At 46.8% G+C, this 18,072-nt stretch overlaps 1 protein-coding gene across 17 annotated transcripts in view; it reads left to right on the top strand.

Annotated features, from left to right (window-relative positions):
* IKZF1 (IKAROS family zinc finger 1) overlaps nucleotides 1-18,072 on the top strand; it is a 119,475-nt gene that overhangs the window by 69,756 nt on the left and 31,647 nt on the right. For 7 of the 17 annotated variants that reach the window (XM_044946405.2, XM_025290788.3, XM_025290794.3 and 4 more), the window contains 4 exons: nucleotides 901-1,161; nucleotides 6,891-7,058; nucleotides 11,058-11,183; nucleotides 16,348-16,482. In XM_044946405.2, the coding sequence (XP_044802340.1) occupies nucleotides 901-1,161; nucleotides 6,891-7,058; nucleotides 11,058-11,183; nucleotides 16,348-16,482 (690 nt within the window). The remainder of the gene's footprint in view (nucleotides 1-900; nucleotides 1,162-6,890; nucleotides 7,059-11,057; nucleotides 11,184-16,347; nucleotides 16,483-18,072) is intronic. The other 10 variants (XM_025290789.3, XR_006552608.2, XM_025290799.3 and 7 more) reach the window with 8 other exon arrangements.

Genomic DNA, 18,072 nt, shown 5'->3' with positions numbered 1-18,072 from the left:
CCTAAATGTGATGCTGAGGAAGCAACAATGCAAAGTGGACAGTGGTTATTGTATCATAACCGAGAGCCCTTCACCTCCCCTGCTCCCCCTCCCCATGCCCACACATGAGTCTTTCTTTCTGGAAAGCTAGTACAGATCTGTTTACATTCACAGACCATCCCAGTCAACCCTTGAGCAACTGGAAGAACCCTCAGGCTCGTGGCCCTACTTTAGGATACAGGTTTTATTATCACTACAGAATAAGAAGGGTTTAGAGTGGTCATGTGCCAAAGAAACAGACAAAATTCTTTCAGGAATCTGCAGACAGAAATCTGAGGGTGTGTTTGCTGAGTTTTGTCCCCACGTTTATTAACACATGAATGAATGAAGGAAAAGAAGCTTATGGTTATCCTTATTCTTAAGGGGACTTTCTCAGCTAGATAAGCACTTCTCAGGGGGTTTTGCCAAACAAGGGCCCCCACCCGTGGGGGCTGGATTACTTGACGATCACTTATCTTCTGGGATCAGGGGTTCTGCTGGCTCACAGGGTGTTGGACTTGGCTTCGGGTCACTCCAGAGGGGCTGTCACGGTGAACCTGGTGACCTTACCCTGTGAGAGCCCCCCATCCCCCCCCCAATCTAAAGTGAGAATTTATAAATAGCTTTCCCACGCATCTTCACCCTCTGCCATTTGGACCTACAGAAAGGGCAGGCAATTGACCCAGCCCCGAGATGCCGACTGCCAGCATCACAGCCCACTGTGGGCAGACGGGTCCAGGCTGGGCTGCTGTCCCCCGGGATAAGGTGCTGAGAACCTGTGTTTGGAAGCTGTCGCTCTCACTGGGTCGCTTCGCTGCTGGGCGGTGCTGTTCTGTTTTTGCCTGACACTGAGCGGCCCCTGTGTTGTATTGTCTCTTTCAGCCGGTAATGTTAAAGTAGAGACTCAGAGTGATGAAGAGAATGGGCGTGCCTGTGAAGTGAATGGGGAAGAGTGTGCGGAGGACTTGCGGATGCTCGATGCCTCCGGAGAGAAAATGAATGGCTCGCACAGTGTCCAAGGCAGCAAAGCTTTGTCAGGAGCTGGAGGCATTCGACTTCCGAACGGCAAACTAAAGTGTGATGTCTGTGGGATCATTTGCATCGGCCCCAATGTGCTCATGGTCCACAAGAGAAGCCACACTGGTAAGGCCTGGCGTAGCTCCTCCTTCGGTGGCCCGGAGGGGCCCGCGGTGTGTCGCAGAGGACAAGGCCCCTCCCGGCCTAGTGTCCTGAGCGAGGTGTAGCCTCCCTGTTCATCCAGAAGGATTTCTAAACATGTACCAATTCGATCCTCTAAACTAAAGCTATAAACAGAAAGGTAAAGGTAACAGGTGTGCCAGTTCTGACAAGGGCCTGAGGTTCTGCTCGCTAAATAGGGGCGGCGGGGCTGTGCTAGATGGTTCACCCATAAGAAAACCAAACAGAGTAAGAGACTGATGCCCTGAAATCCACTCCTCAGATTGTCCACCGAGAAACCAGGAGTGGGAGATGCATGTTGGGGGTATTCGTACTAATAGGACTTGATTCTTAGAAACACTCATTGAATCCTGATGGAATAGCAGCGAAGTGTAGTCTTTCAGAAAAACTTTGTTTTCAGAAGGCTTCTCCTCCCAGGCGACACTCCCACCGAGATGGTTTGGTTGCCACCAGCTCCCATATGAGCGCTTCCCTGGTGGCTCAGACCGTAATGACTCTGCCTGCAATGCAGGAGACCCTCTCAAACTGGTAAAGAATTTAATACCTAAACCCCCGACCTAGCGGATGTGGGGGATGGAGGCTTTGGCAGCAGAAGAGAAAGTATTCTGGATCCAGAAATGAAGGAGTGCAAACTGAAGGCTGCACCCAAGCTCCTGACATGTTCCCACACCGGGGGCTGGAGACAAAAGGTCTGCATTCTGCCCCGCCCGTGTGCCCCGAGTGCAGTCATGGCGGACGACCAGTCACGTGCTTACCCACCGGAAGTGTCGCGAGTGGCCCTAAAGAGTCTTCAAAATAAAATATTAACAGGGCACACCTTACCTTTAACGGCATGCATAGTCTTTAGAACTGAATAGAAACCTTACTCTTCTGCTCTAAAGGTGGAAAAAACATAATAAATGTGCCAACTCCAGTGATCACTGAAAGTTTGGACATAAACATACCCTAGCCCCTGCTGCCCAGGCGAGGGGCTGTGGTTAGGGTTAGGACTAGGCTATCTTAAAGCCAGGGTCTTCCACTGTTCTCCACAAGAGGAGACTAGCAAACTGGCAAAACAGCAGACTGAGAAGGCAAAGTGGGTTTCGTAATCTAGCTCGGGGAAGTGAGGAAGAAGATGAACATCGCGACCTCATGTGATTCTTCCCTGGGCCACACGCTTATCTGATTATCAAAAATGAAGCAGGAACTCAGAAAATTCGTGGAGCAAAACAGCTGGGTTGTAAGGAAATGCGGATCTTTGTAGAGCTGTCATTTTTATATTTGAATCAGGCAGTTCCCAAAATGATTTTTGGTTGTCATCCATCTGGAAAAACCGTATCATATGTCTACTTTCAATGAACATTCATTTTTGATAAAAACTTAACTTCTACAGTTTAGCAAACTTTGTTTTCCCTACTGTGCCTGGCAATCCCCCAATTATCCCATGAACAATCCCCAGCACATCTAGCCCTAAGGGAAGCTCACAGGAGAGTAGTCGGGAGGTGAAAATTAAAGTGAACGGAAGTTATGTGGTGAGAGACCCCTTACAGGATGCACTGGGACCCATGTTAATTCATTCCTGGCAGAGAAATAGACCTCACAAATGAATTACTTTCCTGTTAATTCATGTAAAACCTCACTATACAGTGAAAGTTCTCTTCAATAAATATTTGATAACTGAATGAAATGCTGGCATACTAAATGGCCAGATTATAATGACTGCCTGCCCTGATAAAAAGAATAATTGCATTTAATGATAAACCTGCCAAGTATAGATATGCAGAGTAGACTGGCTGTTTGCTGCCCACTTCTGCCCACGAATAATGGCTACGTGCCAGATAAGCACCAACACATGGAGTGTTTCGCTAACGGAACAGTTCATTCCAGAAAGAGGGACTTAGAGACCATCAGCTGTATGATTCCAGCTTGATTTCTATTAAAAAAGAAAAAACAAAAAAACCTGAAACAAGGAACTCCTGGATTGCCTTCATGATGCTTTTCTGCTTTGCATAGATAGAGTGGTAGGTTGGTATGTATAGAAATAGCAACATGTTGGCCAAACTAGGTTTGAGTAGACACACTACAAAGTATCCGCATTTGTGGGGTCAGAGGGGAATGTATCAGAAAGGCAGGCTTTGCTAATCCCCAGCCCTGCTCCGAATTCCCTAAAAGCAGCATTTCCCAAAGGTAAAGTTCCCATTACTCACCGGAGGTCCTGTGAAAATGCAGACAGGAGTCCAGATCCAGAGGATGCTGGGAGCTGGAGCAGGGACCCAGACTGTCTGTAGGTGGCGCAAGGTGCAGCTTATAGTGAACCGGAAACTGCCAGGAGCCTGGACTTGCACCTGCTGTCACCCAGTGGGCTGGGCACACCGGGGTTTCCTTCTGAAAGACTCGCCTGCCCGGGGCCACCTCCCTCATCACCAGCACCACAAGGGCTGTGGCTGCCTTCATCTGAGTGGTCCGTTGATGCCATCATTTCACTTCCCCAGTTTTGCTGCTCAATTTCATTTTTTTAACTCAAACATCATAGTAACACCTTCCTGCCAACCTCAGAGGGCTCCCTGGAGAATCAGAGGGAGGCTGTTAGGAGAAGAGCATGTAATGCAGGGAGAACTCCACCATGCAGATGTGTAGCATCCTGGTTCTAAATGATAGGGTTTTTAATAGGAAGCATCAATAAAAATGTCTGAATTGTGGTTATCCTGTCCAGCCCTGTGCCCGCTCTGTGCCCATCTGTAAGGTGAAAAGGTGCAACCATTAGGCTTTGTAAACAGCCTCACATTGGCTGCTGGGCTTCCCAGGTGGCTCAATGGCAAAGAATCCACCTGCCAAGCAGGAGACTTGGCTCAGTCCCCAGATCGGGAAGATGCCCTGGAGAAGGAAATGGCAACCACTCCAGTATCCTCGCCTGGAAAAATCCCATGAACAGAGGAGCCTGATGGACTGGAGTCCATGGGGTTGTCCATGGCTCAATGACTAAACAGCGGTAGCAGCAGCATGCTGATTGCTGATCCAAGGCATGACTGCAATAAGCCCAGGCAAATCCTTGTGGTTCAATATATTTATAAATTCACTTTCTTCGGATACAGGATCAGAAATTTTATGATGTAGGTGTCCATGGACTTTCTTTTTTACCCAATCAAATTATGAAAAGAAGCTTAGGCATTCTTCAGAGAGTCCCTGAAATGAAAGATTACAGAGTCACTGAGATTACAGACTAAATTTTGAATTAATGATACAAAACTCCTCATCCCAATTAACTAAAAGGGAGCACAGCCTTGGAGGAGCTTGGGCTCACTCGCCATCAGCTGCATGCTGTGGGGCCAGCAGCTGGCAGTAGCAGCAGAAGGACCAGGGATCATGTGCTGAGTTCTGCCCTCTGGCTCTGGGGCCCTTTCCTGCTAACACCTCCAAAGGGAAGCCACATCGAGTTGAATTCCGTGTCATGGCTTCAGGGAATGCTCTCTTCCAGGCCCCAGGCCCCATGTTACATATTCATGCTGGCACAACAATCAGAAACAAATAGATTTCCAGGAAAGCTTGCCAGTGGAATTAAGACACCAGGCCCAGCAGGCTACATGAGAGCAAATTAGAAGACAAATTTCACTCTCGAAGTCATGGCCCCTGTCTTTCCTGCCTGCCCTGTTCTGCTGGAGGGATTCATGACTGTAACCATCTGTCCTTTCTCTGCTGATAACACTGGCTGGATGGCAGTGTTCCCTGCATCCTTTCAGACCTCAGGAGAAGCCAGGCGCCCAGCACCTCATCAGCATAGAGGGGGCATGTCACATGGGCACGGGTCACACCGAGGCATGTTGGTCACCAGGAACGGTCCACATCCTTGTCATGATCATATTCATGGCATTGGACTGCCTAGCTCTCCAGAACACTCACCCTAAGGGTCCGCCCTGCCGGTCACCCTGACTCTTCTTCCTTCTTCCATCTGCTTAGAGCTAAAGACCGCAGTCACACACACACGTGTAGGGGAAGGCCCTGAAGTGTTTCTAGTAGAAAATTAACAATCTCTATTAGATGCTCCTTTGTTCTGCCGGCTACTAGCTGTTGTAACCCCCTCATCTAGTGTGGGCTTGTAGCTCAGAGATTGAGGAAGTTTTACTTTTACCATCACCTTTCCACCTGCTGGACTTCCTCTGCTCAGTCAGATCCAATCTAGATACAGACTTTGGAAAATTACAAATATATTGTTATTGTTAGGATTCCAAATGGTCTATAACTGAATATCATTGTAGGTTTGCTTCAGTTTTTCCAGTAGCACATCTATCCCTCCCACTTAAGAATGATGATAATCTTGAAATTCAGATGCCAACACAGGCTTCTAAATTTAATCTGGTGTAGATTTAGTAGTACCAGATGCACTTCTGATCGCTCTTGATAAGTGCTGTCTTGTTCACCAAAATCATGCAGATCGATTGGGAAAATTGTTAAAATACATTTTAACACATTTCTTCTTCCCTAAGGTAAAGTTGTTACTAGGAAGTGCATTTTCATGGTATCTCAATACCAGATATCATGGTCATACAAAGCCTTTCGTCTAAAAGAAAAAAAAAGCACTTTTTAAAGAGTTTTGATGTTTACTTAAACATGACAAATGTATCCCTGTTTTAAGTGAGAGTTAAATATTCACTGATTTTAGATTCTGAGACCTGTGACTAGTCAATAGCATATTTCTTGACCGCAGCGGCCTGTCCATCCCGTTGTTGGACCCAGAGTCTGGGGACATGAGCTGACACACAGCAGAGAGCTCAGTGGGTTTTTTGTTTTGTTCTGTTGTTTTTGTGACCACTCCAGCGGTTCCGCTCCCGAAAGAGTTCCCAATAATAACTGAATTTCATCTCTTGGAATATCTGTACTGAAAATATAACTGACTTCAATAGATATGGATAGACTTCATACTGGCTTCAAGGTTGCAGGATTAGGAGGCAAAGGAAAAAGCCAGAACCCTCAGTGCAGCTCAGATTTTGACAGAGATTCAGGACTTCTCTTTGGATGATGGAAACCATCCCTCCAGTTTCTCAATTTCTCATTTTATTCAGTCTTTCTCCTTCTCTCCCTCCCACCCTCACACTCTGTCTGTCTCTTTCCTGATTTGCCTGCATAGGGACAGACAGGTAATGGAGAAGAAATTGAAAGGGAAAATACAGGGAAAATGTAAATGAAAAGAAGTTATTATAACTGTTATAATGAAGTGCCTTTCATTTAAATATAAGAATGTAACGCTGAAATGAACTTGTGATCCTGAAATGCATTTTTAATGAGTTTCCTTTTTATTTTGCTGCTTCAGTGGCATATTTTAAAGACCCTTTGAAAAAAGCCACATTAAAACCCCCACCAAATGCCACAACACGCAAAATTGGATATTGGTTTATTCCAAAACTGCTGATCAGGAAGAGTGGCTCTTCATCACAAAATGTTGCAGTCACTTTATTTAAATGAGTTTGAATTTGCATTGTGATGTGCCATTCTGATTTAGGGAAAAAAAATTAGATTTTCAGATCAAATTGACCCAACCAGTGAAGCGTTAAGGAACTGGCAGGTTTAGTCTGAAAGCCTCATGTTCTATCAAACCTGCAGCCGGTGGAAGTCACCGGGCCCGTGGGAAACAACTTTCTCGCCGTGTCCTCCTCTGTCCCCGCCGAGTTCCGCTCTCACCGCTCTGCCTCTTGTCCCCCCAGGAGAGAGACCGTTCCAGTGCAACCAGTGTGGGGCCTCCTTCACGCAGAAAGGCAACTTGCTCCGGCATATCAAGCTGCACTCGGGGGAGAAGCCCTTCAAGTGCCACCTCTGCAACTACGCGTGTCGCCGGCGGGACGCCCTCACTGGCCACCTGAGGACACACTCCGGTAGGTCCCCTGGGTGGGCACAGGCGGCTCAGCTCAGGGGCGCCCGGCTCCCTCTGGGGCAGCCCTGTTCCCAGGGCCAGTCGCCTGGGCATTGGCTGCACCCAGTCAGAGCATCAGCTCCCTCCCGCCGTGTGCTCTGGTCTCCCACAAACCAGAAGAGAAGGGTGGGGAAATAGTACACACGCTCGTGCACGCACCCACACACACACACGTCTCCTCTTAGAATATTTTAAGAGAGTCCTCCTCATCCCATTTTTCAGGTAAGTGGGTTTTTCTTTGCAAAGATTTTACCAGCTTGCCCTTGTCCTGAGTCTGCAGCCAATGCCCCGAAGTTTCCAAACACACATCTCCGTGATCGTTGTGAAGCCACCCTCATGGCTGTTTAAGGCTGAGCATGTCGGGGGTCATCATGGGGATAGTTTTCTTTGCAAAGATGTCGCCTGGCGCACCACCAAATGGGCCCAAAGGGACCGAGTGTAGCAGTCACACCAGAGGCTGACTGAGGCCCCGGTGGGAGAGGCCAGTTTGGAGCTGTTACCAGAATGTAGCAAGCCCATCCAGGTAATTGGGTCTCGGTGAGATGATGGTATCTGTGAATGCTCCACAGTATTTGGAGCGCTCCAGCCTGGGAGCCCAGATCCACCTCTGATTATACTAGATCTCCTGCCTCTATAGAAAATTCCTTGGTGTTCCATGATCCAGTGGCCCTGTGTTCTTCCAGGTCAGAGGAAGACAGGGTGAGACCTGTGTGCTGTCCCTGGGGGCATCTGACATCACGCCCTTCCCCTGCCCTCAGGGAGCTCACCACCTAGACCAGCAGCTCCCCATCACCCCCAGGGCAGCACCTCAAAGAGGCCCCTGGCCCGGAGGAGGGGGTGCATGTCCTTGGAGAAGGTTGGCCTGGACTCAGGTGGTCTCTCCCCCATAGGAAGCGAGTGTAGTTAAGGCCAGGGTTTGAAGCCTTCACACATTTGTCGAGCTCCCCAGGGAAGAGACAGCAAAGCCCCAGTGTGCACCAGGTGCCACGGTGTGTGTGAAGGGATGGGAGGGGCACAGGGAGGAGGCGGCAGGTCTCCAGGGAGAGGTTTCTGGGTTCACCTTTGGAAAAGTTCCCAGTGAATGTGTGGCTCTGTGAGTGGTCCTAGAAAGGGGCCTGGAGGGCATTTATGAGTATGGTGGGGATGTCCTCCCCAAGGGGCTCATCGGGAGGCCATGGGGACAGTTGTGGGGGGCAGGCTGCTGGTCTGGTTCTCAAGTGCTCGGCCCAGCCATCTCCCCTTGTTCTGACCTCCTTCCTGACCATCAGCATAGAGGAGGCTCCTAGGTGCTCTTAGAAATCCAGGATGGTGTGGTGTGGGCGAGCATCCTAAAATCTCCTGAGAAAGGAGCCACTTGAAGCCAATGGCTCCTCCCACAGCAGGAGATCAGTGGGTGACCCGGGGCCAGGGCCCTGCTGAGGGCTGGGAGGACTTTGCTGCAGGGGACAGGAAGACAGCATTTCCCCAAAGTGGGACAATGACACCGTGACAGTGAGCATTCTTGGATGCTTGCAACGTGGGCAATGAGGAGTGCATGTGTTGTCCCCTGAGAGGTGAAGGTTTACAGGGTCCCTATAGGCTTCAGATGTGACGGTTACACCGTCTGTTTACAGAGCCCACCAGGAAGTCTGGGACAGAGCCACTTCACCATACCCTTCTGGTAGAGTCAAGCCAACACCATCAAAGTTGGTAGTGATGCTGCACTGGAGTTGGTAGGATACACAGCACCCCTTTGGTAGACAAAGCAAAGACTCAGTCTTAGCTTGACACCTACCCTTGTCATCCCAGGTCACTCTGGCTTGCAAGAGAAATCTCTTCTGTGTATCAGTCATGTGGTGAAATTAGAAACATCTAGTGCCGTGTTTTAGGTTATTCTGGCTCCATTCCTGCTTATTTCATTTGTGGCATGATGGTGTCCTGCTCCAAGTATGGCTAACAATATAGATAGTCATAGGCTTTGGACAGTTTATTTCCATTAAGGCTTCACTGATGAGCGAGTAGATAAAATTATAGGGAGAGAACCATCATTGATCCAGGGCTGCTGGTGATTCTGCCATCAGAAAGTGCCACTGACACGCAGCTTCTGGGGGAAGAAAGAAAACAACAGTGATTTAGGTTCTACAAGATGATTTCGTAGGAACAAAATGAAGACGTCAGCCTTTGTCTATAAACCTAAGCATGGTTGTGTTCCATTCCATTGTGAAGTGGCCACACTCCCGTTCCACTAAAAACTGCCATCAACTTGGTAGCTTTCCCTGGCAACTGGTGTTGGCCTGAGATTCCAGCTATAGGACTTGTCCCATACTAATAAGAGGGTGGTCTGGAGTGGTGGGGGAGGGTCCCCCTCCCTTCTTCTCTGCTTTCTTTGGAAGTTGCAAGCTTGGCTAGTGACCTTCCTTCCTACAAAATAGTGGGCTACACTTTAAGATACACTGTAGTTCAGTTGCTTCCAAGAACTGAAGTGTGTTCCAGAGTTAAAGTCAATCATATACTCAGACAGAAATGGGTATTCAGATAGAAATGGGTTTTCAGGCCACATGTACAGGAATTTGCTAAAGTTACAGTGTTTCCAGGAAAGGACATGGAGTGAGTTATCTTTATTCTATTAGTTTCTAAAGGGCATACTCAACAAAAAGTGCAGTTTTAAGCAACATTGTATATTTCAGTGTTGTTTCTCTGGTGTTAGGGATACAGCACTTTCTCCAGATAAAGAATTATTCTTTTTCCCCACTAGTAAATGTTCCAGAAGTCAAATTTTGGTTTTCATCCTGGTTGTCTTAAACTGCAGCTTCTGTTCACCTAAGTAAGAGATTTAACCAATACAAGCTTTGGTTAAGCCATTTCACCAAACAGTCCTATGTGGATGGCATAGATTTTGACATAATACTCTCAAATATGTGAAATCTAACAATATGAGCAGGGAAGAATGAGAAGATTCTGGCTTTAGGATGGAAATTAATAGAATATCCTTTATCCATTTCATCTCCTAAAATGCTATCTATTATAATCTTTAAGTGTAGGTATGATATGGATTTGTGCTAGTCTTTTCCTAAAATATCACTCAATAAAATTCGTGGAGAACTAAACTGTGTATAGAAGTACACTACTCAATACAGTAGCCACAAGCCATAGGTGCGATTTACTTTTCAATTACTTAAAATTAGAGTTCAAATTTCTGTTCTTAGTGGCACAGACCATACTTCGATCAGTGTTCACACATGGCTCATGGCTGCTGCATTGGACAGCTCAGGGGGAGAGCACTTCCTCTTTCACAGTGAATTCTGTTGGACAGGGTGCTCTATTTAAGAGGAGCCACACTATTCTAAGGGTCTTTGAGGGGAGAAAATAGAGCTTTTCCAAGTTAGAACCAGAAAATACATTTTGGGAACAGAATGCTTATTTCATTAAAGTCTGTTTATCCACTGTGGTTTCTTCCAGACCTCAGATTATTAGTTTCACACTAATTTAGTAGTTGAATTCACTTTGGTTGCATTAAATCCGGCACCAATGTCATGCCAGACCTGGCCCATGGTGTAGAAGTGGACAAGAGGCTGACTTGTGTATATTATCCTGCCAGCGTGGGTACATCTTCCGCACATCTCTGCCTTGGTGTTGGGCATCCCTGGTATCACACTGCAGTGGTTTGTTTTCTTCAGTTAAAAGACAGACTTCATGGTTTAAGTAGGAGAGAATTTGGTAGGCTGGAGAGTGAACAAGTTAAAAAGAAAAAAAGGTGACAGGAGTTCTTGGTACAATCAGGAAACCCCTGATCACTCACATTTTTAAATTCAGTCATCTTAACTGAGTCCATAATACTTTTAGCTCTCAAGAATAGAGGGGTTGTGTTTTTTTTTTATTATTATTTTTTTACCTTTTTGATAAGAAGTGTATTGCATGCCTTCCCACGACACTTATGGCCGCTATTTAATCGGGGTCTCGAACTCCATTGTGTCTCCCGCAGTTGGTAAGCCTCACAAATGTGGATATTGTGGCCGAAGCTATAAACAGCGAAGCTCTTTAGAGGAACACAAAGAGCGCTGCCACAACTACTTGCAAAGCATGGGCCTCCCAGGCACGCTGTACCCAGGTAAGCACCGAGGGCACAGGCTGCCTGCTGCGCGCCCCCGCCCGCCGCGGGCGCAGCCCCGGAGCCGCCGCAGCGGGGATGGAGGGGCGGCTCTGGCCACTAAAGTCTCGCTAGCACTGCCTCCTGCTCCCCAGCTTTCCCAGACTTCCTCTCGCCAGGGAGCACGTGCTCATGAAACCCCTCCCTCCCAAAATCTGGATCAGCTTCTAAGATCATGAGATCAGATCAGTCGCTCAGTCGTGTCCGACTCTTTGCGACTCCATGAATCGCAGCATGCCAGGCCTCCCTGTCCATCACCATAGCGACCCTTGAAAGTCTCAGGTTTTTACTTTTCTGTTTTTTGTTTTTTTTTTTTCTTTTTGATGGTTTTTTTTAACCTAGGAGTATAGATTGCTTCTTTGTGCTAAGATGTGAAATCTGGCTATAAAAATGATTTTTTTTCATACAGTGGATCAAATAAAAGTGTTCAGGCCAAGTTTTGATTTATCGGTGTTGGCACCTGCCTGGCACATGGGGAATTGAAAGACCCTGACTGTCTGTGGTCCTGCAGCTGGCACGGGATTCGAGGGAAGCTTCTTTTTTCCCTCGTGCTCTGATGCTTTGCTGTGTATCTGTTGCATCTCAAGATGTTTGGCTCTGATCTGAGACAAGCTGAAGTGAAAGGTGTTAACAGACAGAGTATGGGAAGGGCTGAATTTACTCAAGGGTCCAGCAGTATTGTCAAAAGTACCTTTCTGATTTTCTAAGACATGAAATTTATGGATAGATCAGCTCAAGTTCACCTCTTTCAAAACACTGCTCATTTAGCATGACTGCTGGAAAAATCCTCGTTGGATGGAGGTGTGAGTACATGTTAAGTCACTTCAGTCGTGTCTGACTCTGCGACCCTATGGACTGTAGCCCAGCAGACTCCTCTGTCCATGGGATTCTCCAGGCAGCAATCTTGACGTGGGCTGCTATGCCCTCCTCCAGGGGATCTTCCCAACCCAGGGACTGAACTCTCATCTCTTACATCTCCTGCATTGGCAGGCAAGTTCTTTACCTTAGCACCAGATGGAGGAGTAGATGTTAAATGAATAGTTGAGATTTTATCAAGCCTCATTCAGCTTTCTGACTTTAATAAATGGCTCATAAAGAAAAATCCACCAGGGAACTCTCAGGTTATTAGTTTTAAATGTTAACATTTATTTTATTTTGTTATTGGGATTAGATACATATAACATGAGGCTTACTATCCTGTTTTTAAGTGGGGTGGTGGTTTTAGTTGCTAAGTCATGTCCGATTCTTCTGACACTATGGACTGTAGCCCACCAGGCTCCTCTGTCCGTGGGATTCTCCAGGCAAGAATACCGGAGTGGGTTGCCATTTCCTTCTCCAGGGGGTCTTCCCGACCCAGGGATCAACCCAGGCCTCCGGCACTGCTGGCAGATTCTTTACTGACTGAAAGGGAAGCCCCCTTTTTAAGTGTGCTTCAGTGCTATTAAGTGCATTCAGTAATGCTCAGATTACTAATGGCAGCTGAGATCAGAGGAAAGAGTAGTCAGCGTCAGAATAAAGTCCTAAAAATTGAGTAGTCTTGGCATCAAGGAGTAGGATGCTGTGGTCCTAGTACCATGTCCTCTGCTGATCTGGGGTCAATCTGGGCCCAACATTTGATTTCACTGGGCCTTAATCTCACCTGTAAAATGGGGAGACTGCATCAAGTTATCTTTTAGCTTCCTTCAAAGTCTAAGGTCTATTTCTAGAACATAAAGGCATTGTAGCTTAGTGGAAGAGAGGAAAGTAGATATTAATAATAATAATAATAATTTATCAATTTGTGGCCAAACCCTCGAGTAGGAGATTAAGGGACGAGAAGATGATTATAGTCCTTTAAAATAAAATGTAAATACTTGATATTGCATTTTTTGGTTAAAAAATGGGTATTGGAAGTCAGTGCTTTTAATGAATGATTAAATAAGTCATTTATCTACTCAACAAATATTTACTGAGGACATATTATATACCATGCCAAGTCTACTGAAGATCAGTTCAGTTCAGTCACTCAGTCATCTCAGACTCTTTTCAACTCCATGGACTGAAGCATACAAGGTTTCTGTGTCCATCACCAACTCCCAGAGCTTGCTCAAACTCATGTCCATCAAGTCGGTGATACCATCCAACCATCTCATCCTCTGTTGTCCCCTTCTCCTCCTGCCTTCAATCTTTCCCGGCATCAGGATCTTTTCCAATGAGTCAGTTCTTCGAATCAGGTGGCCAAAGTATTGGAGCTTCAGCTTCAGCATCAGTCCTTCCAGTGAATATTCAGGACTTTTTTCCTTTAGGATGGACTGGTTTGATCTTGCAGTCCAGGGGACTCTACTGAGATAGTAATCTGAATTTCCCTCCAAAACTGCACACGTGGAATTGGGATGGCAAGATGATCCAGAGGCCCTGCAGAGCTCACAGGTTGCCTCCACTGTTTTCATGACTAAGCAGACAAGCCCTAATGTCCAGTGGGCTTCAAGGAGCTTCTCCTTCACCGAGACCCGGATGCAAGCTTTTTTTCTGACTCTGTTTCCAAATGCCTCTTAGGCTTGTCTCTTAGGTGGGAGTTAGGCAATTCCTGCCTGTCTGATCTCATGCAAAGGCTCTGAGCAGAGATCTGCATCATGCCCTCACCCGAATGCACACATTAGGAACTCCCTGGAGCTGGCGTCTCCTGTGTCCATGTCAACATACTTCTACGTCAGGGATATATATATTACATAGTACCCTACGGTCAGAATTCATTTAGTCCTAAGATGTGAACTGATCCCCTTTGGGGGTCAGATGGTTTGAAATTCCACACGTGGCTTTTAGTCCTGTTCTCAGGAGATGAGAAGGCTTCTCGTGTGAACTTCATGCTGGTGGAGGATCCATAGAAGCCCTTTGAAGAAGGTCCTTCAAGGCTGCATCAAGGCGCAGGCAGGCAGTGGGTGAGGGCCTCACTGGGCTGTGGCCGGTTGATCTATACTTTCTATGCATTTCTCATGAGCATCCCTCCTACACCTCCTAGGACCAGGCCTCACAAGCATGCACATGGGCCCTGAAACAGGCTTGAACCCCTCCAGTCCACCTTAGGTTGAGGCCATTCTTTGGGCTTAGGTAAAGACAAAGCCAAGTTTATGAAACATGGTCAAGACTTAATTTTTCTGAATATGATTTTATTTATGAAGAAGCTTTCTGGTCATCCACTATAATTTCCTAATGTCTTTATAGAAAACAAGTTTCTCTTGAGCCTTTAGGTGCACAGATTGTGTTAGAAGCTTAGAAAGAAATGTATCAGTGGTCTGGGAGCTCTGGACTTGTGGTCCGTCACTGTGGTGGCTCGGAGGGTCTCAGGAGGCCCCAGGTCTGGCAGAAGGGAAACCCAGCTCAAGGTGCTGTAGGCACTCTGGGCAGGCTACAGAGTCTGTGTTTGCAGAAAAGGATGAGCACATCAGGAAGCATATTAGCTTGATCAGAAAGACAACCAGTGCAATTGACTTCTGTGGGTTGTATTCATACCCCTCCTGTAAATCAGGATGTGGGCTATTATGTTTACCTATTTAATAAAAAACCCACATTTCCAAGGCTAAAAAACCACATTTACCGGTGGTAATAACTGATTTGAAATATATTTTTTCAACGTGGCATTGATTGTGAAGCAATGAAAACATAAAATTTAGAAATAGGGATTTTCCTGGCAGTCCAGTGGTTAAGACTCTGAACTACCAGTGAAGGGGGCACAGATTCGATCCCTGGGCAGGGAACTAAGATCTCATTAAGCTTCATGGTACTGCAAAAAAAAAAAAAAAAAGCTAAAGAAAAAAATGCTTAGAAATGCTCAGAATTGCTTCTGGCCTCACAAGCTGTGCTGGGGCCAGAAAACACAGGGGAGCCATGGGGGAGAAAGGCCTGGATGCTACATGTGTGTCTTCTGGGGTCATGGGATGTTTTTAGCACAAAATTGGTGTCAAATTTTGTCAATTTGTCAATCTTGTTGGAATAATATAAAGTGTATGTGGAAAAATAAAAGAGGAATTGGCATTTTTTAAGAAGAAAAGTAATGTCCAATGTTATATTAGAACATTGCTGTCAGCTGGACCTCTTTGAAGAACAGACAGATAAATCAATAATCCTATCCTATCCTAAGTCACTTCAGTCGTGTCCAACTCTGTGTGACCCCATAGACGGTAGCCCACCAGACTCCCCCGTCCCTGGGATTCTCCAGGCAAGAACACTGGAGTGGGTTGCCATTTCCTTCTCCTAAATCAATAATAGAAATGGATAAACCTTCCAGAGACCCTGTGATCAATCAGCATGTCCTATCTAAGAAAGGAAGGCACACAGAGGACTGGGATTTCAATGAACTCTGCAGAACTGGTTTGGGAAGAATTGATTAGCCATTAGGAAGAAAATCAGTTTAGATTTTTAGCTTTCTTGTGTATTAAGAGAAATTGCAAGGAGGTGAAAAATTGATATTTCCAAAAGTCCAACCATAAAAACTAGTACACAGAGAGGCCATGCAGAATATATAGCTGTATCTTCAACTATGGAAAGAAAGGGATGATGTAGCAAAGCAACGATCAACTAGAAGTACTCCCTAGATCACCTCTCATCTCCACAATTTCTAGACTTCCTACAGTGCTTGTTCGTTGACTTTCTGGGTTGCTGTGTTCAGGGCCCAGGAACTCCCGAGTTCTTTACCCCTCTCACCAGGGTTGGCTGCAGCATTCTTGTGACCAGGTTTCTCCTACATCTCTGTTCAGTGTGACAGAGTCAGACCCTTAGATCATTTCTAGCTGAGAATTCTTTCATTCTCAAGAGGGCTGTTGTCAGGAGTGACTGAGTGAGTGTACTGGGGAGTATTTGAAACATTAAGAGGACTTGTCAACGGGACACAATTGTAAAATCACAGTCCAGCTTCTGGGGAGAGTGGTGGTGGTTGTTCCCTGATCTTAGGGGATAAGGCAGGTGTCATCAGCTCTGATCCTCCTCTGTGTGGCTGGCAGGGTTGCTGGGAAGATTAGAAATAATCTCCGCAAAGATCCTGGCTCTTGTAGGCACTTAACACATGTCAGATTTAACGCTGGAAGATGAGACTGAATCCTTTGACTATAAGCGTTTCTAAACTGGTCTCTCTAACTGTCTTTGACTTTAGTCATTAAAGAAGAAACTAATCACAGTGAAATGGCAGAAGATCTCTGCAAGATAGGATCAGATCGCTCCCTCGTACTGGACAGACTAGCAAGTAACGTCGCCAAACGTAAGAGCTCTATGCCTCAGAAATTTGTTGGTAAGAGTTAAACGTTTCCTGTCTCTTAAAAGAACAACCATGTGGGTGCCTTAGACGGTGATTAGTTGAGGGAAAAAGAAAGGAAACATATCTTGTTTTTTTTTTAAAAAAAAAAAAAAAGCAAAAATTAGCAAGCTTAATATTTCTCAAGTCTCTCGGAATGGTTTTCCCATAGGCTTCTTAAAAATAATACCAGATCTTCTCCCAGGGGCTGTTCTTAGAGGTGATTTTGCAAGGTCTGGGGCACCTGGTGAGATCTGCTCTGTGTCTATTGGGGATGGCTGATCAGTGAGCCCAGGGCAGAGGGCACACCGCTCAGACCCCCAGCCTCAGCAGCCTTGCTGAGCCTCAATGGCTCCTTTGTCCAAAGTTCATAATACTCCCCACGAGGGCTACTTCAAAGTCTGAAAGGACAGAATTACAGGGCAACTGGTCTGCGAGCTGCGCAGCAAGGAGTAGGCACGGCCTCGATTGCTGTTTTCCCTGCTTGGTATCTGTGCAGTGCTGCCAGAGTGGGGTAACCCTCTCCTCCAGTGTAGACGGTGGGCTCACTCACAGCCGCTTCGTCCAGCCCCGATGCTGGAAGTGTAACTAGGGTAACACCTGGGCAGGTGGGAGGGTAGAGAGGCGCTGGGCTGGGGCTCAGCCTGAGGCTGTGAGCTCACAGCCAGGTGTGAGCTGTCACGTGAAATGACTCTCCTCTGCAGCCCAGGTTCCATCTTTTACGTATCTCCCAGGCTTTTATGGGCTTCTCTGGTGACTCAGACAGTACAGAATCTGCCTGCAATGCTGGATACCTGGGTTTGATCCCTGGGTTGGGAAGATCCCCTGGAGGAGGGCATGGCAACCCACTCCAATATTCTTGCCTGGAGAATCCCCATGGACAGAGGAGCCTGGTGGGCTGCAGTCCATGGGGTCACGAAGAGTCAGACACGACTGGGTGGCTAAGCACACACACAGGGTTTTATGAAAATAGGGTAACACCAGGATGTGAGAACATTTAAAACCCTCAATGTGAAGATGGTATCTGGAAAGAGGATGGGGGAAGGGAGGGTCACGTCCAGGGAATATGGATCAGTAAAAGCTTGTGAAGTTGACAGTGACCTTGAGATAGGAAGAGGATTCCTACACATTTTTCACAGTGGAAGAATGGAGGATTCTAGGCAGATCAGAACAAATACAGAGCAATGGTGATGCTGGTTGGGGACTTGAGGGGAACATGTGGACAGGCTCGAGAAGCAGATTCCACGGTGAGTCACGGACCCTCAGGGAATCCCCTGAGTAGCAAAGCCCCAGTCAGCTCTGGTCACAGGTGAATGGCCTTTGAATGCCAAGGTGAGAAATGCAGCCTTAACCCAGCAGGCAGAAGAGAGCACTGGCACGTCTTTAACTGGAGTCACCTCTTGGAAAATAGAGACCTCTGGTGCCAAAAATTGATTGGAAATGGGAGAACGTGGGGCCTTGGTGGCCTGGAAAGAGGAAGATATGGGGCAGAGGCTGGTGAAAGAGGAAGGTGGGGGCCACACGGCTGATGGAAACCGCAAGTCATGGGGATTCGGGGACACGTGTGCCATTGACAGGTTCTGGGAA

The sequence above is a fragment of the Bubalus bubalis genome, chromosome 8 (assembly GCF_019923935.1).
Source record: "Bubalus bubalis isolate 160015118507 breed Murrah chromosome 8, NDDB_SH_1, whole genome shotgun sequence".
Classification (NCBI taxonomy): Eukaryota; Metazoa; Chordata; class Mammalia; order Artiodactyla; family Bovidae; genus Bubalus; species Bubalus bubalis.
The sequence above is the reverse complement of the archived record's forward strand: the minus strand, read 5'-3'. Positions and strand labels throughout refer to the sequence as shown.